This window comes from Diadema antillarum, unplaced genomic scaffold (assembly GCF_040938485.1).
Source record: "Diadema antillarum isolate AM-2024a unplaced genomic scaffold, OU_Dant_1.0 seq00000767_RagTag, whole genome shotgun sequence".
NCBI lineage: Eukaryota > Metazoa > Echinodermata > Echinoidea > Diadematoida > Diadematidae > Diadema > Diadema antillarum.
Genome location: NW_027271657.1, coordinates 664272 through 685306, shown reverse-complemented (window position 1 = coordinate 685306; position 21035 = coordinate 664272). Strand labels below are relative to the sequence as shown.

At 39.1% G+C, this 21035-nt stretch overlaps 1 protein-coding gene across 1 annotated transcript; it reads right to left on the bottom strand.

The window, feature by feature from the left end:
* Positions 1-4194: 4194 nt before the first annotated feature.
* On the bottom strand, positions 4195-17489 carry LOC139738754 (uncharacterized). The gene is made up of 8 exons (XM_071649395.1): positions 17308-17489; positions 12555-12647; positions 10467-10576; positions 9004-9253; positions 8490-8566; positions 7633-7774; positions 6385-6464; positions 4195-5628 (listed from the first exon to the last, which is right to left on the bottom strand). Exons 1-8 carry the CDS (start codon positions 17487-17489, stop codon positions 4268-4270), a joined length of 2295 nt encoding a protein of 764 aa, XP_071505496.1. The 3' UTR covers positions 4195-4267.
* Positions 17490-21035: the final 3546 nt, after the last annotated feature.

Here is a 21035-nt window from a genome sequence, read left to right as displayed (position 1 = left end):
TGGACCTGAAAGTCTTTCAGCAAGCTTGTAACCTCCTACGCACGCAGCACGAATTTTAGACAACGAACTCATATTATATGTTCTCAATGAAAAAAAAGTGAATGCCGGATATATCCGTTACTTAGCATTTAGTTTGGTAAAGAAAAGGCTCACTCACCACATGTACTATAGACATTGATAGACGATAAATATGAAGGAGGCTGGAACAGCATGTATTTTGTATTTAGGAATGCATGGGACGTGGGAGGTGGGGAATTACTAAAGATAAGCTGCAGGTAGCTTCCTTACTCAAACTCGAGTAAAAAATCTTAAAGGAATTATTTTCAATTTGCAGATGAAAGAAAAAACCTCTTTAGTGCTACTTGTGAAATGTGAGTTAGGGATAGAAACAACCAACGTAATAATCAGTGTGATCAATGTGAACAATAGTTGAAAAAAAATGTTTCTAGAATAAGTCATACACAGTTGAGGTTTATTGAGAAAAATCGTGTTACCTATAAATTTTAGGCTTTTGTGATACAACTGACCTACACAATACTCATGTGCATCAAATGTGATATCTCAAACATTTCATTTTTAATCACTGCCCCCAGTGGTCAACAATACCTTTAAGAGGGAAATGTATGAATGATACTTATCAATTAACTTTAAAGTTTCTGAGGTTCAAGTCATAATGTTTTCATATTGGAGGAGGGTATGAACGCGCATATTTATGTTCATGATTTCTACTTGATTTTTAATCAAACCACCAAAATATGGTACGGTGTACGTAAATCGTGCATAGACTTTGTACATGCAGCTTATAGTATGTTATGCTCTTATACACTATCAAATCAATGCAAACCATACGACACACGTTGTCGTGCAGTCATTGTACTCTACCTTCTACTCTTTTTTAAAAGGTTAATTCACTCATATGTATTTCGTTATTTTAGAACTGCAAACAGTGAAATGAAATGAGTAAGTTGTTATACCTGAAATCTGTAAATAAATACATCTTCAATTTGAATGCAAACAAGTATGTTTGTAACAAGTGCGTGATTCGTGAGCTCTTAATTATGTGAGTATTCCTATACGACGTACTTGTACATCTACATGTATGTACTCTGATTCCCTCCTACACGTACACCTCTGTCCCTCTCATACTCACACTCAACACATCATTACCACAATTTTTCATACAGCTACACACACACACATGCACACGCACACAAGTATATGTGTATCAAAGACACATACATAATATTATTTTTTTCATTTAAATTCAGCTAATTTTAAAGTGTCCATTGTTTTCTTCTTTTGTTATTTCATTTTCTTCTTTGAATTAAAAGAAATAATAAGTTGTTAGGATTTATAAAAAGAGAGCACATCCCCTTCTGACCTTGCTAAGTTTAATAGAATTAGTCTAGTAGTATAAACAATATTACAGAATTACATCTTTTGCTTAGATTAAGAATTGCAAACTATCCCCATTAACATGCATTATGTATGTTTTCCCAGCATGCATTATCCAGGTCTGTTAATACATTGTACATGTATCACTTCCTGAGTAATGACCGCTAATAACCTTTGCGCCTAATGATAATCTCGATACAGATGTGACAAGTTTCTTTTCAAAAGAACTTCAACTAGTTGTCTTTGTGTAAATTACTGAAATTTCTTTAAGCCTAGTTACAATAGGGGCCATTCTTGGTCCTCCAAAAATTTAATTGCTTTTTATGTCATGTTCACACATACACAATACACACATACACACACACACGCACACACACACGCACACACACACACATACACACACACACACACACACACACACAAACGCACAAACACACTTTCTACTTTTTGAAACACCTCACTTGTTCGTTGTATCCTCCGCAATGCTAAATAAAGGATGCCAACCAAGTTCTAGGTGTCTGTTACTTTTACAATATTTATTTGCAATGTGCCGAATTTTTACAAAAACAGATATTACATTCACTGAATAAAGTCTTAAAACCTTGGGTCTTAGGTAGACTATACAGAACACACTTCAGGCAGTACAATATTCAAGATATAGACTCTACTGTCAGATTTGCTTGGCACTATGGATGAAAAGTTAATATTCAAAGGAAAAATCTGTGGTTATCTAAACGTTGCAATAAACAATGGAGAATGTTTGAATTAATGCATCCACCACAACCAGTTACATTCAATTACCCATAAGTTATTTATGATCGATGGGGGTTTCATTTACCTTTGGTATTGACGATAATTATAATTACTTTTGAATTTCATGGAAAATTACATTATCCCCGTTTTCTTCTCTTGGTTCATTTGAGGAACATCAAAGTTTTAAATTGTTCTCGGTTTGCACTGTTTCAAGTCACGTGTTTAGAAGCGTGTGTGAACGAGGCAATTATTACTTTAACTGTCACTATTGTTACATATACTTTCATCTGTAATTAGAAACAAACACATGACATTTAATGTCGTCAAGCATCTTTCGTCTGTTGAGAATGATAAGGGCGTTAAGTTGTCACTAAACCGATAGTGTTCGAGACAACTTAACGCCCTTCTCATTCTGAACTGACGCTTTTATAATATAAAAGCGTATAATATAAAATTATACACATATGGCAAAGTCTGGCAATTTAATCAGCGTGTCACAAACATAGACTACCGTGCGACTCGCAGACGCATACATACAAATATAATAATAATAATAATGATAATAATAATAATAAAAATAATAATAATAAAAATAATAATAATAATCATCATCATCATCATAATAATAATAATAATAATAATCATAATCATAATCATAATCATAATCATAATCATAACAATGAAGAAGATAATAATCATGATGTTTTCATATCAGGGTATGGTAGCCTCTGAGTGCCAGTACTGCTCTCCAACAGAACCCTGCCACCATTATTATTTCTGCATTGCCTGGCACCACATTGTTTATCCATCTAGGTTGAGACGGACTTCGCGAGGATGAGACAACATCCCAGGATAACTACACGAAGAAAGATTTCAACTTTCTTTCAGAATACACCGTTCATACCATGATGCTCTGTATTACTAAAGGTTGCAATTATTGCAAAATGCTAAATTTCATCAGATACGTGAACATAATTGTAAATGCACATAATAATTGTGAAAACACTATTCTTATTTCCGTTACACTTTCATTGGCATTTAGTTTATAGACCAATTTAGTTGTGAAACACTGTGACTTATGTCGGCCATAACAGGGGGGGGGGGGGGGGGAGGGGGGCTTTGAAATAACAATATCAACGTGAGTTAAGTGCATTGCTATGTCAGTGCATAAATGAACCATTGCATACAGGCCTACTGAAGCCCCCCCCCCCCCCCCCTTCCCGGTTATATGGCTGAAATAGTTATTAAAATCAAAGCTCTACCCGGACCATTCTTTCTTCCAGCTACAAAGATTTGAGCTTATGGATTGTAAGGTTACAAATACAGTGCAAACCTGTTACTTGATATAATAATTTTATTGAATGTCAGAACATTCATATAGACTTTGTACATATTTCAGCAACTAACAGTATGAATCAGAATTAGTATTGTTAGAGAAACCTAACAGTTGCTGCTACATGTACTTGTGCACGGCGGTGACAAATAGAACGGAAGAAGGGAAACATACGTGGCAGTAATGTGCCACACGCGCAGGAATACAATCAACGACCTGTGTCTTTTCCCTTCCCGTGGAAAAGGGCGGCCAAACTCGCACACTTATCAATTTCCACATCATAAGTAGAATAATCATATTCTACACAATATATGTACCAAAAGGACATTTACGGTATCGAGAAGAAATTGTGCAAACATAATTGTGCACACATCTGGATGACAAAATTACGAATCCAATATCTTTCCAAAAGTTGCTGAGAGTTCGCGCAATAAATAGGTGATGCAGTCCAATCAAATGGCAATAAATTATTATATATACATGAATTGTACAAAGTACCGCTGGTAGCATGTTCACATCGTAGTTGAGAGTCAGACAAGACTTTTTTCGCCGCACAAAATGACATTTTCTTTCCATGAAATGACATGATATGAATTCTGTCCAGACGCAGCGATTTCATTCATTTCATTACGCATGTGTCCAACTCATTTTCGACGGCGGCACTTCACACAACTGCAACGAGATTGAGATGAACGTAACTTGTGGTGTCCTACAGTGCATGAATAATCAGTTCTTTGTCTGCTCATATTTTTATGACATTGTGTTGACGTCGGGTCCGATGTTGTGTTAATTATTATATGACATATACTCTCCATTCTCCATCTCGTCGTCATCGATGCTGACCACATGGTCGCTAGGCCTCAGCTTCAGAGCTGTGTACGTATTGCCATCGACATATTTTTCCTTCGTTTTGGTAGAGAGATTGTTGTTGTCACTTTCGTAAATATAGGATTGATGTGCAGGGGACTCTGGTCGGTCTGAGTGGTGGTTATTAGACGTGTGAGCAGCAGGAGACTGAGGTCTGCCTATGCTATTGTGTATACTGTGTCCATTACCAGGTGAATTGGTGGTTTTTGGACTAAGATACGCCTCACTGTCCAACCACTCCTGTGATCCTTGGTAAGCTCCATCATCGAAGTCGTCCTCGTCCTGGCCAACATCAGGCAGTGCAAGAGGTTGATAAACGCTTTCAGGAGAACAGATTTCTTGTTTATGAGCACCAGACTCGTACACAGGGTCGTATCTGTCTCTCAAGCCGTTACTCAAAGTCGATGGCGATGAATTTGTTCCTACGCTTCGGCCGTCTGTGGCCGAGGAGTCCTGTGGTTTTGCCATCCCTTGTCTGTTGGGCTGATTTGTTGAGTTAGCTAATCCAGGGTTATTATATGTTTCTCTCTCATTAACAGAACTTGCCCGACTCGATTCCAAGAGCTGATAAATAGGGGTGCCGTCATCGATGACACTGGGGTCCGTCATCGAACCGGTAGATCCCCCACCTGTCATATCGGGCAGAGACTTCCACTTGCGCATGCTCTCTTGAGATTTTCGGTTGCGGGAATGATAGAGACCGTGAACTGGTATGGGAGTAAAGGCACCTGATCCACTCTTTTTAGACCGAGGGATGGCTTTATGGCCGCTCCTGGCTAGCCGATTGTATTCTTCCTCCACCGTAGATCGTCTACCAGTTCCTGATTGGTTGGGTACGAATCGCCGATTGGCTCCGCCTCTCACAGCTTCTCTAGCCCTAAGTCTGGCCAACATTCTATCCACATCAGCGGCACTAGCGTGCGTGTCTGTAGTGTTACTCCGGTATCTGTGGGGTCTCAGTGGCCTCCGGTCGTGAGGGGCTGGATCAGACTTGGTAGAGGTCACCTTTAGGTGCATGTAGGGCAGCGACTCTGCTTCAGCATCGGGCTGATATTTGGTGTAGCCATAGACATCGAGAGAGGCTGTTTGACCGTCTTGGTCATCGGCGAGGGCGGGGTTGACGCCTGGGAGAAGACTAAGTTGTCGCACAGGAGGCTGCGGTGCATCACCGAGATCATCGATATCAGAGGATCTACTCCTACTCATCGACTGCATAGCTGATAGACTCTCGCTTCTGTACAGAAGATTGGGGAAGGCTCCACCGATGCGACGAGGTGATGCTATACAGAAAGGGGGAACATAGAAAGAATGACATCGTGTGCAGGGTTTTTTTCATGTTATTCATGAAAGATCACTCATCATCTGCTTCTCTACGAATTCTCTATTATCAGTTTTATTATCATTATCATTATTATTACTATTATAATTATTATTATTACTCTCTTCCTCATCATCATAATCATTAGTATCATCTTCATTTTGCTTGTTTTGCTTTTTAGTCTGACTGCGTCTTGGCGCTTATTGTACGACAGGTCTTTTTTCTACAAGTGCGATGTAGGTGTTCTGCACAGAGTCAATCACAGCCGAAGCGATGAGCTAATGGTTGGGCCAGGAGTGACTCATACTGTGCAGTCAAGGGGATAAACTTGATGAACTCTGTTTCTCCAATTTAATCCGGTAATACACAATTGTGAGCGTTTCCAGACTTAATCAAAATTCACCTTGTGTAAAACAAATTCGGAGCACCTGTACACGAAGGCATTTACTCGCTCTCCTATTTTGCTATATTTCTATACAAAGATTATCAGCGTTCGGAGATATTTGATATGTTGATTCCCAAAATAACATCAAATTACATCTAGGAATACAAAAACAGGTAAGAACACACAAATAATCTCAAAGATTTGACCAGGTTCGACTAATGTCAACGAAGTCGAGTATATCACAATGATATTTTTTTTCTTTTTTTCACGTGAAATGAAAAAAAAAAAACACTCTTAAAAGAAGCGCCGACATGCATCTCTGTGTATACTTACACCTTGTAGACGTCATCTGTATTTCTTCGATAGTTGCGTAATCTTGGTTGTCACGGATTTGACCATTGTTGACTGGCCGTCTGTTGCGTAATGAATGAATATAGGAGAAAAAAAAACATACTCACTGTACACATCTGAAAGGAACATAATCACAGAAGGTATACAAGCCTACAGCTGTACAAACATGTATCAATGATTTATTAACTGGAGACATCAGGAGAATGTCGAAGTTTGGGGAAATTGAGCAATCCTTTATACAAAGTCATGAAATTTTAAAGTTCCAGGGAAGTAGTGTAACCATCACCGGATAAGGAATTTACAGCAGTTCATAGACGATGTCATAGTTGTGGAACTGCCGAACAGATATCAGTGACAGGTCAGGGGAATGCGTAATTCTAAATAAAAAGCTGTAATATGTGGAATTCTTTCTACCTTTTATTCATATTGATTTTATCGGCACGTATTGTAGTCTTTCCATCCAAATATGACGGTAAATAAATTAAACAAAACTTACACATTCAAAACGGCTGGTCCACATTTCCTTAAACTTAACTGATGCTTCCTTATTTTCATCTGCACTAACTGAATTCACAAATGTATTCGGAGTATAACTTTAATTTGGTGGTATTTCGGCAGGAACATACTCGTCTAATCGCGAGAGTTCTGTATGAACGAACAGAAAAACACGCTCCTATCCCTTTCTGTTGATGTCACTCAGTAAGAGGTCAATAGCTTTAATATCACTTCCCCTCCATCGGAGTTCCTTGTTGGGTTCAACGTAGGGTTAGAGGAAACGGAACTGTAAAGGAGTTATCAGGATTCATTCCAGATAACAGACTAGTTCACGGATTCAGGCTGGGGTTTGATACTGTGACATCCCTGATATTGATGATGTAATTGCCAGTCAATCGAGTTAAAAAAATATTAGTAGAAACGATTAATGTCTTCCAAAGTTGTTTGGGATGAGATTTCTAGAAGTAATAGTAACTATATCATGCCTCAATACATTCAACTTCTATGCATATTTCATTCACAACAGATTGCCATAACAACAACAAAGCTTGCCGAAAGCCTGTCCTACCTAGCAACAACGTACTGACGAGTGCTAAGTAGATTCCTGCCTAAGAAACTCAAGTGAAGGGAACAGATGAATAAAATCGTCCGTTACGAGGCTGCAGCGCAAAAAAAAAAAGGAGACATCCTTGAATTTTGACATAATCATTGTAGCACAAACGTTCTAGTACTTACCTTGGCGGGAGCTTGGGCCTGCGATGCTTTCTCTTGTTATAACAGCAGAGAACGATGATGACGCAGATAAAGACACCGGCAAGAAATGCCCCAACGATAATACCCACAAGTCTCGCATCGTTTTTTGACAGCGCAGCTCCATCTAATAGAAACAAAGACAGGGACGTTTAAATCGCTGTGAGCATTGACGAAAGACAGCAACATAATTTTAGAGACCTGAAAAGAATAGATGTACATGTTTCAAACCAAAAAATTACTATCCCTCCAAGACATATTGAGAACATCACGATCAGCACGTCCTATATTGGTTAATGTTTAATGTATTCTGCAATTTTCGATACTTAACGACAAGTTGTCATTGGAAAAAAATGGGCTTTAACCTATATCATATGTAGAAAAATAAACGAGAAGAGGTACAGAGAAAATTAACTTGGGGACGGGGGAGGGAAGGGGATGAAAATTGAATCTAATATTTTGATTGCATGTGGTAAGACAACGCATTGTGCTTGAATATTAACGGACAAAAACCAACAATGCATCAGACTGATGTCATGCCTCGAATCTTAATTTAAGTACAGACTTCATTATACGTAAACCAGAAGGAACTTCAAGTTTTAATCAACAAGATTAGATACTGTTTGTTATCGACAGCAAACACCAATACTTCAATAGCCGATATTTCCACTTCTGTTTTTGAATTATTTTGAATTGTTTATACTTAGTACTTGTACAGCTTCTACGCGCACCATAAACGTAAGGCAATACTGTAGTTTGATGAATTTATAATTTCCGGCAGGGCTGCGCGTAATTAAAGCAAAGCTGAAAGAAACTCGACAAACAACCAGACTCAAACATACTTCCGGGTTCGGTAGTGACAGGATCGGGCGAAAACCTCGGGATGATTTCGTCTATTGCACGAGTGTTCATTTTGGTTCTGCAGGGAAAGGAATAAAAATGTTCAGTGGATTGGTCAATCAGCAGAATTATTATAACAATATCCATCTGTACACAGATAGAGAGAATGAGTTAACAGTCGTGTCAAGATACATTGTACATACATACACACACACATACATAATACAAGGGCTATAAGAAAATTAAAGAATGAGAACCATCGAATACAGATTAGACACAAACATGTTGAATCCAATCGCCATATCAATACCCAGCTAACACACATTCCCCCCCCCAAAAAAAAAAATAAATAAATAAATAAATAAAATAAAAGATAAAAAATAAAAAATCGAGCTTCAGCGAGGACAAAATTAAAGATATTGCAACGGCAACCAAAAATGCAATTTGTGCATTTGTGCTGGGTTTCTTTATGCACAGGTTGAAAAAAGAAAGTAATGGAAATCACACAGCCCGTACGTTGTGGGTGGAGGCACTGGAGTTGTGGGTGGGATCGTAATGCCACACTTGGGGTTACAGCTGGCGGAACAGTATTCCCGGACGGGGTATTTCTCTGCAGGATTTTGGCTCTCCCACACTACCAGGGCGTGGTCGCTGCCAGCCGTCTCGTTCCTGAAGAGGAAGACGTTTTCCGTGCTGTCTTCGCAACTTCTGATTTGCGTTGGAGCTATGACCGCGGTGGCTCTGTCGCCACAGGAATCATAATAGTCTGAAAGAATCAACGAAGAAATCAGGACATATCGATGATATAAAAAAAAATAAATAAATAGATCTATCTTCACTCGAACTGAATACATCTATTTTAATAGATTATTGTTTCAGACAGTCGAAAAAAGTATCAACTGTGTTGCCAGTAGCTATAGCGACAAAATTAATGAGTCTGCGATGTTTTGGGGTGTTTTTCTTTTCCACAAATGAAAATGAATGAATTCTGTCTCCATGAACTGTTGAATTTGAATAGCCTATAAGCATTGGAGAAATTTGTGGTTCACAGAATAGCAACAAAAAATATATATTACAACATTTTCTGTAGAAATGAACCACCACAGAGGAGATCATTGGCATTATAGTCATGTCTTAATCACATTCACCTTTGGAAACTACATCATTATTTCATGAAAACAATTAAATTCTCCTCATTGTTTCTGATGAAGCTTTAATGAAACTTTTATTATTCTGTTGGTTTCATTTCATTTTTATTCCTTATTAATAGCGAAATCAATCGAGCATGAGTGGCATTTCACTTTAAATAAGCACGTTGAATTCACATACCACACTATAGAACACAATAAAATGGTAGTAGTACTAGTATAATGGGAGAAGATGAATACATTGTTGGCCATAATACATGAATGTACACTTAGAGCCGTGCTTAGTCTATGGGTGGACGGAGATCTTTGAAATCCTATAGGCAAGTTACCGTTTAATCCTAAACTAAATTTGAGTCACGCCTGCTTTCAGGTCAAGCAAGAAAGCCTGAAATTCTTGTGGGAACACGGCGTCTTGGCGTAGTGTCTTGCACAGACCTACCGCCTCTCATAATCTCAAAATGTGAGAAATTATTAATCTGTTATTTCCGGCTACTTAAAAATTCGAAATAAGAGATTGCCTCACAAAATTCATGAATGTCTTGATTCACATAGAGACAATGCCCACTTTGGCATACTCAGACAACTCAACTCACAAAATAAAGACAAAGTCACCAATGATAAAAGCTGATGTTTGTGGATCAACGGAACCGCTGGTGTCATGTAAGGCAAGGTCCGTATAAGATACTGAGAAGATGAATTAATGAATATGTTAAGTTCATGAAAAAGACACTAGAAAGACAAACAAATAAAAGATTCATTAGCTACTTTATGACCTATGAGGAGAATGGGGCAGATGGTTTATTTGTACGTCGTCCATTAAGGTGAACTTACCAAACCCAGAGACAGGTTCGCAGGGAGGCGTACCAAAGAGTACCCCGTCTTTAATGTTTGAGATATCGATTGGTTCTCCGTTACATCCACACCAGTCGAGACACGCCACCCTGTGAACAAGAGGAAAGAGAGATACAACGGTGATTGACGAATCATTAAAAAAAAACAAGCGACAGATAGATTTCCGATAGAGGGAGAAGATAATAAGCGAGAGAGGGCGCTACACCTACAGTCCTCTGATGCTAGGCTGGTTTTTAATCATTTCTATTTTTTATTCTTTTATAGAGAGAGCAAACTGCTGGGAGGCATAATCATGTCTCGTTCAGACAACAAGACGTGTTCATACGTGACTCAGGACGGACGGGGGGGGGGGGTGTTGATGTCCTAAGACCTTGGGAGGCCGTTCATCGTAAGACCGAAAGGCACCAGTAATCAAAATAATGGCAACGTTACCTTCACACAATTATGAAATTGATCGATATTTCAACGCCGTACGTATTTCTATCGTTCTCGCTGTCCTTGGTCGGTCACTCAACCTCTGCGTCATGAAGAGGTGAATGATTAATTTGTGCAATGATGGTAATCGCTACATCATATCATAACTGAGTCATTTTCTTAAAGTGTGACTGTTTCACTGTAATCAAGTCGTGGTTTTATTGTTCCATCCTACTAATATTCGACAAAAAAAGGACAAGAAAAGACTGCCCACAAAGTAAATAGGAAGGCGGGTTGTCAGGTTGCATTTTGTTCTCACTGGGCATCTATGATTAGGGAGCAGTTACATAATCAACATAACCTCATTACTATCACGCGTTATAATTACGCTGCCCTTGACATAGATCAGGCAGTGTGAATTATGTAAGATGAGCTGAATGTTAATACTATCACATTTTTCCAGGAAGAGGTCTAGAAACCGAGATAAGCAACTTGTAGGCGCAAGAGATTCAGCACATTTTGAACGTATTCCACGCAATAACATAACTCCGTGGTAAGCACATTGGATTGCCAGGTCTTTGACACGATTAAAATTTTACTCACATTACCTACTGAGACGCCAATTGTTTTCATGATTGTAGGGAGCTAGGAAAGAGTAATGCCCGCTGGGTCTTTTCTATGTACAGGGAGATGAGACATCGACCCCTGTTCCATCATAATATTCTAGATTCACTTTATCTGTGCACCATCATGCGCGCCAATATCTGAGCCTCGTTTCTGTGTGAAGAAAGAATCAGATGAAGCTTGAAAGGCAGGGAGGAGAGGAGGAAAATTCCTAATCAGAATTTCTCCCGGTTTCCTGGAAACAAGACAATGGAAAGACTCCCGACATGCAGACGACGTCCTCTCCCCAGTGGCTTTCAGTTTCAACTGTCAGATCCACGTCAGGAAAAAAAGAGAGAGGGCGGGATGGCGGGAGAGAGAGAGAGAAAGAGTAGACTCTGAAGAAGAAAAAGAATATTGTAGTTAGTCTGCGTTTCAGACATTATATCCCATCAGAATGCGTGGGGGACCCAGATTGGCATTGTAGGGGAGATAGATAAACCAAACATCAAATAAAACACATACACATGAAAACACTTAAACATAACCTTGCATCTGAGTGTTGCCAGTTTAATCAACGGACCTGAGGCTCGAAAAAAGCAATAAGAACAATCACTGCAGCTGGTAATTGGCGTACTGAAGCTATGACCGGCGTAGCGCCATGATGGTTGTATGTGTGTGTGTTGGGGGGGGGGGGGGCTTAAAGAGCTGTAAGTAATGGAAAGATGTTCACACACACACTATCGACTCCTAATGCCAAATGGCGTTACGGCCGAAAATTTGGATAGGGATAAAAATAACGGGCTTCCGTGTGAACACGCAGGGCCATAGCGTCACTGATAATTATTGCAAGACAACGTTTGTCAAAGGGCTACAGGTAAAGCAGTGTAGACGTAAATAGCACACCAAAGGATCGAATAGGAGGACGACGAACTGATAACGTAGCGATGAGTCAGAGAACGGGGTCAGGCGGTTCACATCAGCTTGTGTTGGCAACTCATAAATTGTGAGGAAGAGTTTGCTTTGTTCCCATCGCTCTGTGTTCCTTACAGTGGCGCCACGCCACGAGGGCAGAGTTCGGTCTCCACCTGATGTGGAAAGACTATACCAGGGGTGAATGGACGCACCTTCTCTTCGCTGCATCTGTTGGTGTTGAGAGTGACAGTGCTCACACCTCTTCATGATCTAATGTTGGAAGTTTGTCTTTGCGATATGAGAGGAGCTTGGGTTTCTTCTTTCAGCTTTCAAGGTCTCCTGCTATTCAATTCAATCAAGTCTGCTGATGTACACAGGTCAACAAAAAACAAAAGCTGGAAGAGTTTGACAAAAATAACTATGTATCATGGCTATTTTATCATAGTTTACCAGCACCCATAAGCTCTATCCCCCATCAAAAATTAACACATAAATAAAATGAAATTAAAAATAGTCTTGCGATTGTGACGTCATCAATTATTTGAATAAGACCAGCTGAAATGAGCATTGCAATGCCTAATGGTTTGCACCCTACCTTGACTGATGCACAGACACAGTAACATCCCGATGGCAGAACCCCTCAATTATCACATCAATTGTTTAAATCTGGAAAATGTTCCAGTATTGAGTCTATATGGCAAGAAAGCTTTAGAACTGCAATCTATACAACCTGTCTAGCTATGATAAGCTGGTACACCTGGTTACAGCAGTGTGCACATCAGCAGAACCAGTCACTGAATGCGGTTTCAAGGGACTGAAATTGGACGAAGGAGACGTGATCACCATGGAGACATCGTTTTGCGTATAGGCCCTACTTCGATGAACTTAGTGACAAGCAGAGTTACTGGTGTGCTAACTTGGACTACAAAACTATATCATGCATGCGTTTCTGGTTATGATTTTTCTTTGAAGGTTCTCAGTCGAGACACATTTTGTCTGCACATTACTCAGAAAATAAGAGTCGAATAAGCACGACACAAATGTATTACTGTTATCGAGAGGCAGAACTCCTTATTGTCCGCAGGAAATTATTAGCATAATCGAGCAGACGAAAACACGCCGTGTCCCCTCACAATGTCCCCAAGCATATTGGGCAAGTGTTGGCTGAGCTGTGAACAAAACATGAGATGTTTTCAGTCCACCACTCTTGGGCGGTAATAACCAGTGACAACCAAGGACATATTGGGGGCATTAGCGTCATTAGTATGTACATACAGTGCCAGCTCGTTAGCAGCCAGCCATCATGGTCGTGTGTAGGTACCGACGCACGCACGTCAGAAAACGATAATTAACTTTCTTTCTTTTTCTTCGCTTGGCTATGATAGAATGTACATCTTTTTATTTTACATTGACCATACGTTCATAATACATTATAATTCTTCAAACACAAAACATCGTCAAGATTGGCCAGATGTTGCACGATTTCAAAGACATTAATAACCAATTGATGTCTTTCATTCATATTCATAGATATTCATTTATCGCAAATGAACACGTTCCTGAGCAAATTCAATTCCCAGACGATGGCACGGGTTTTCAAAGTTGGCAGCTCTGTCCTGCGATAGTTTTTTTTTTTTCCTAACATTGAAAAAGTAGCCACTCCGTGCTATGGAAAAAAAAAAATCCATTCTTGGAAAATCCAAATAAAGTTATTATAATGGAAACAAAAAGATGGAGCGAGTATTCTTTCTTTAATATCACTCAATAACATCCCCTCCCTCTCCCTTCCTACTGAATTACTGATGATGTCATTACCAGTATCTGACTCTTCCATGTATAGTCCAAGAGCATTAGGGTTTAACCTGGACATTTTTGGTAACAAGCTGATTTTTTCAGGAAAGGTCCAGGAATGTGTGTAAAATAACATACTAAAAGTCCTCATAAATCCTCCTCGAGCGTTTTCCGCAATCCAAGATGGCGTCCAAAATGGCCGCCATTTCATGTTTTTCTCATAACTTTGCAAGTAGGTTTCCCACAAACACACTTTAGATGTCTAAATATATGTTTTGAAGTACAAGGAACTCAATAGAATACATTATAAGAGATGTAGAAGCACACAAGTACCAATATATCCGCTTGAGCTCTTCCGCAATCCAAGATGGCGTCCAAAATGGCCGCCACATCATGTTTTTCTCATAACTTTGTAAATAGGTTTTCTAAAAACACACTTTAAATGTCTAAATATATGTTTTGAAGTATGAGGGACTCATTAGAATACATCTTAAGAGATGTTGAAGCACGCAAGTACCAATACGACCGCTTGAGCTCTTCCAAAAAATCCAAAATGGCATCCAAAATGGCCGCCATTTCCTGTTTAAACCCTAATGCTCTTGGACTAGTCCAAGAGCATTAGGTCAAAATAGGCCTTAACCTGGACATTTTTGGTAACAAGCTGATTTTTTCAGGAAAGGTCCAGGAATGTGTGTAAAATAACATACTAAAAGTCCTCATAAATCCTCCTCGAGCGTTTTCCGCAATCCAAGATGGCGTCCAAAATGGCCGCCATTTCATGTTTTTCTCATAACTTTGCAAGTAGGTTTCCCACAAACACACTTTAGATGTCTAAATATATGTTTTGAAGTACAAGGAACTCAATAGAATACATTATAAGAGATGTAGAAGCACACAAGTACCAATATATCCGCTTGAGCTCTTCCGCAATCCAAGATGGCGTCCAAAATGGCCGCCACATCATGTTTTTCTCATAACTTTGCAAGTAGGTTTCCCACAAACACACTTTAGATGTCTAAATATATGTTTTGAAGTACAAGGAACTCAATAGAATACATTATAAGAGATGTAGAAGCACACAAGTACCAATATATCCGCTTGAGCTCTTCCGCAATCCAAGATGGCGTCCAAAATGGCCGCCACATCATGTTTTTCTCATAACTTTGTAAATAGGTTTTTTAAAAACACACTTTAAATGTCTAAATATATGTTTTGAAGTATGAGGGACTCATTAGAATAAATCTTAAGAGATGTTGAAGCACGCAAGTACCAATACGACCGCTTGAGCTCTTCCAAAAAATCCAAAATGGCATCCAAAATGGCCGCCATTTCCTGTTTTTCTCATAACTTTGCAAGTAGGTTTCCATATAACACATTTTAAATGTCTAAACATATGTTTTGAAGTATGAGGAACTCATTAGAATACATGTTAAGAGATGTTGAAGCACGCAAGTACCAATAAGACCGCTTGAGCTCTTCCAAAAATCCAAAATGGCGTCCAAAATGGCCGCCATTTCCTCTTTTCTCATAACTTTGCAAGTAGGTTTACCTATAACACATTTTAAATGTCTAAACATATATGTTTTGAAGCATAAGGAACTCAATACAATACATATCGGAAGATTTTGAAACACACAAAAACGAATAAAACTGCTTAAGCTCTTCCAGAAATCCAAAATGGCGTCTGAAATTGCTGCCGTTTCTGTTTTTACACCAACGTACTTCAACACGCACTTTAAATGTCTTAATATATGTTTTGCGACTCAATGAAATGAATCATATACTTATTGGATATTTTTTAAAAACACGCATTTACCAATAAAACCACTTGAGGTCATCCTGAAATTCAAAATGGCGCCCGAAATGTCCCTTTCCCTGTTGTTGTTTTCTCATAACCCTTCAACTAAGTAACCCAATTACGCACACTAAAATGTCTTTATAAATGTTATGGGAGTCAAGGAATCTAGATAAATTCTTATTCGCAAATTTGAAACAACCATATCTATACCAATAGAACCACTTGAACTCGTCCCAAAATCCAAAGGTGACGAAAGGTGACGAAAGGTGACGAAAATGGACCATATGGCAAAATATGTCGCCCTGTCTGTTTAGCATCAAACTGATGATAAAGTGTTTCCCTCGTAATGTCATAAGCGATTAAGAGCACACTTCAAGACTTTAACATTCAAAGTGATTTGAATACTGTATGGACAGCAACCACATTTTTAATTGAAATGTTTGTTGAATATTTTCAGGATGAAATATCACGGGTTATTAATAAATGATATATATTTAAACAATTTTGAGATAAAATTGCTAATGACGGCCACTTTGGACACCATTTTGGATTTTTGGAAGAGCTTAAGCAGTTTTATTGGTACTTGCGTGCTTCAACATCTCTTAAAATGTATTCTATCGAGTTTCTTATACTTCAAAACATATATTTAGACATTTAAAGTGTGTTTTGGGGAAACCTACTTGCAAAGTTATATGAAAAAACAGGAAATGGCGGCCATTTTGGATGCCATTTTGGATTTTTGGAAGAACTCAAGCGGTCTTATTGGTACTTGCATGCTTCAACATCTCTTAAGATGTATTCTAATGAGTTCCTCATACGTCAAAACATATGTTTAGACATTTAAAGTGTGTTTTGGGGAAACCTACTTGCAAATATATGAGAAAAACATGAAATGGCGGCCATTTTGGACGCCATTTTGGACTTTTGGAAGAACTCAAGCGGTCTTATTGGTACTTGCGTACTTCAACATCTCTTAAGATGTATTCTAATGAGTTCCTCATACTTCAAAACATATGTGTAGACATTTAAAGTGTGTTTTGGGGATACCTACTTGCAAAGTTATGAGAAAAACAGAAGAGGCGGCCATTTTGGACGCCATCTTGGATTGCGGAAAACGCTCAAGGAGGATTTATGAGGACTTTTAGTATGTTATTCTAGACATATTCCTGGACCTATCCTGAAAAAATCAGCTTGTTACCAAAAATGTCCAGGTTAAGGCCTATTTTGACCTAATGCTCTTGGACTAGTACCACTTTCAGGTTAGCAACTCGGCCGAATCAATTTGTGTAGAGGAAGAACCCTGTAGCTCCACAGGGAAGCATCGAGGCCTTCACCCTGGAACTCTCATCGACCTTTCCAGGAAGAGCGAGCAACCCACGCCTCCACAACCAGACGTGGGTGAACTTCTCACCACCACATGTCACTGGCAGGAGATGTGTGGTAACTAATGGACAGTATGTTACACCATGGAGCAGCTCCATGGTTACACCAGGCGTAACATTCAACCGGTACAAGAGACAGGGATTGAATAGATAGTGCATTGCATTGAAGCTTTACGCACTTAATTGTGACTGAAATGGAAAGTGTCTGGATGTGGCAAGATAAATTGTTGGATTTCCAATGACACAGAGATGATTATCCGAAACAAAAACAAAAGACCCAGAGCCCCTTGAAATTCTTAAATTTTGCAGCATATTTTGTATATTATTCAAGTTTGCAGTGAAAGACGTAAATAAAACGAAATAGAATTGTCCTAAGAATTTGAATTGTGCAAGCATTTCATCCTACAGCTCCCTACAAGGCGGTCATTGTCGTCGGGCTAAACTTTTACTCAGTGTATCCATAGTATAGGCCTACGTTGATGACATAATTTTCCTAAACCCGGAATACGATAGCAAAAAGGTTGACAGTTGGCAATGTATGAATAAATCAAGGAGTTTCCTTGATAGAATACATTCCCGAAACTACAACACGGTATGAAAGCGACACGGCATGACTTGGAGGTTATTGCACCTTGACTTCGATGTGACCTACAGGTGAGGATCTTTCCTCATCTGCTCCATCACTAGACTACTCCAATTGAGGAGAGTGACCCCCTACCCAGCTCACCGTCAGTAGCAATCAAGAAAATTGGCAGTCATCATGAAACTGTCCTCTATGACCGAGATGGTGGTTGTACTGCGGTAAACAGCGGCTGGTTAGAGTCATTCCACGTGGAAAATGTCCCAGAGTGACAGACGGAAAGGAAAAGCTGGACACCTTGAACTCAACCTCGGAGGAAACGTACTTTCGTGTTATTTCTGGTCAGATTACGTGAAAACGACGGTAATAAGTGATGACTGGTAACATTGCTTTCCGACAACGTGGTCTACTTGAAAACATCGGCATAGGTTATCTATACTTTCAGTTTTGTTTCGTGCTATAACGTGGTCCGATTCCTCTGTTTATCACAGGGTGAGGAGTCTTTGTTCTCGTATAGCAGAAAAGATTACGTCGCAAAAAAATCACATCATGGGCTACCAAGATGCACTATAAGCAGGTATCATAGGGTAAGACATACCAGTACATGTGATCACTGGTCGAGTGTTGGTGAACTGAGTATTGTCACCCACAGACATGCCAGAGATGAGGTGGGAAACAAAAGCCCATTTCCCTGGTGTCGCCCTACACTTCGTCAATGCGTTCGTTACTGATTGCTGGTATATTGGTTTGTAACGCATCACAGTGAGATGGAAAGAATAATGCTGTTGCTGCCCAGGCCCATGATGCTGAGAATAACGTGATCATGATAATTGTGATAATGATGATATACGTGTAGTTAATAATAATGATAATGATAATAATAACAATAATAACTTTTATTATTATTATTGTTATTATTGTTATTATCAGCATCATCATTATTATTATCATCATTATCATCATTATTATTATAAGCACTATCATCATCATCATCATCATCATAATGATAATCATATTCCTAATAAAAATAATGATAAAATGGTGGAAATAACAGAAAATATCAATTTATCATTGTTTCTATCATAGCTGAAATAAATGAATTGTATCATTACACATTAGGCCTATCACTATCACTATAATCAATAACTACCTATTTTATTTCATTACGATTACTAGTATCCGTTTTTATGTAAGCGCTCCCAATTAACTTTTGACCGCGATTGAGAATAAGAACACAACACAGAAGAAGATGAGGAAAGTTTGGCGGACACAATTCTGCGCACTTTTAACATGAAATGCATCGGTGTTTTTCTGATCTGTGTGGGGTTTTTTTAAAATCAGAATGCCATCTATAATGATGCAATAAAATTGAGCCAAAGGTGAAAAAAAAACCCAAACAAACATGGACATAATGTTAAGGGTCTCATGAACGATGTGAAATACGGCATAGCCTCTAGTGTAATATAATAATGAAAGTAGGCAGACATTATACTGGCAGTACATAATCGTTGTACATTCAGAATGTATAGCACCACGGCAGCTCAATGGAGAGTTCGCCTGTACTCTCCCGTTCTGGATCCGGGCCTGTCCGATCTCCATTCAACCAGAAAGGCTGTCTGAAGCCCCTCGCTTCGCCTCAATGAATAGCATTCATCAAAATGGCTTAAGCCGCTTATTTCTGCGCAATATTTGCGTACAGAAGTGTATCAAAAGTAGTTCATTTTGTCGTGATCTCTTTCGCTCTTATGTTGTTGTATTTCGACATCGTCGTTTGTGTTTGGATGTGTGTCATGTGCGTTTACGGAGGCCAATTAAAGGGAAATATTCAATCTGCTCAATCGTCTTGGGCTGTGCATCGCGGTTTGAATGTTTTGTTTGTTTGTTTGTTTGTTTGTTTGTTTGTTTGTTTGTTTGTTTGTTGTTGTTGTTTTTATAAATAATCTTGTATGTTGTACGTCATGCTACCCATACATCCTCTTCTACTTTTCTTTGCATTTATTCTCTTAGAGCTCTTTATGAATGCCATGACCATGGATAACACATACCTTTGCTAGATCATTTCTTTGCCACGTCTTTCAAAAACTTTTAAAACCTCACGAGTGACGTATTCAACCTTTCAAGGGATTTCTGTCAAATCACTTCATTCTATTTTCAGAGTGGTGGCGCTGTAACAATGATACGTTTGTCTCTATTCATGCTCGTATAAAGAACTAAACCAGTCCAGACGCACGATTTTTACTGCAGAGAATAAGTCTCATTCCAGGAGATATTCACAATCATCACTTCTTACTTCCAATGAAATGAATTCTCGTTTTGAATTGCTCAGACAAAAAGGAGATAAACAAATAATTATAAGATGTATTCTGCATTTCAGGTATTGTCGTTCCTTTTCATCACTTTCATGATTCCTGCCCTCAAGGATCCCGGTCACTGAAATACGACAGAGTGAAGAGATAACCTTTATCTTGAGAGAAGTCTGAGAGGTTGACTCAATAGATAATCACCTTGTGAGTAATGAGGCTACGTCCAGTGATTGGTATAGCCGTGAAGACTGAGCAAACAGACATTCGCAACACATGAGTCATGTTGCATGGTCTTCACACGTATCAACCATGCCACTCTACGATCCTTCATAACCAGCTACGATATCAACGAAGATAACTGAAATGAATAAAGGCACAGCAGTGTTGCAAGACTCAACAAAGACATATACGAGTCAGTGGTAAAAATTGATCAGGAATATCTGCATGACCATAATCACTCGGATCACGCTTCCTGTATAATTATGTGATAACCTATGGTAACGGAAGAGTCGCAAAAATAGGTCTACCGGTAGTTACACCACCTGTTTCTCACATAACATATTATGTTTGTCTATTCTATTTTCTCTATCTCTCTCCCTCCCTCTCTTCCCTTCATCTGTGTTTGTTCCTTATTCTCCGAGTCTGAGCACAATGTCCATGCATACATGTATACTTTGCGAATGTATCATGCGTGATAATGATCTATATATGCGTGGGGGGGGGGGGGGGGGGGGGGAGGGGGTGGGGGGCTGGCAAACCACC

What these genes read in the sequence shown, in the direction of transcription:
- LOC139738754 (XM_071649395.1), bottom strand. Translation starts at nt 17,489, where the DNA reads ATGGAGCTGCTCCATGGTGTAACATACTGTCCATTAGTTACCACACAT. An exon ending in TGTCACTACCGAACCCGGAA is followed by an intron (nt 7,775 to 8,489) that starts GTATGTTTGAGT and finishes TGTTTCTATTAG; the next exon opens with ATGGAGCTGCGCTGTCAAAA. An exon ending in AGGCCCAAGCTCCCGCCAAG is followed by an intron (nt 6,465 to 7,632) that starts GTAAGTACTAGA and finishes ATTACGCAACAG; the next exon opens with ACGGCCAGTCAACAATGGTC.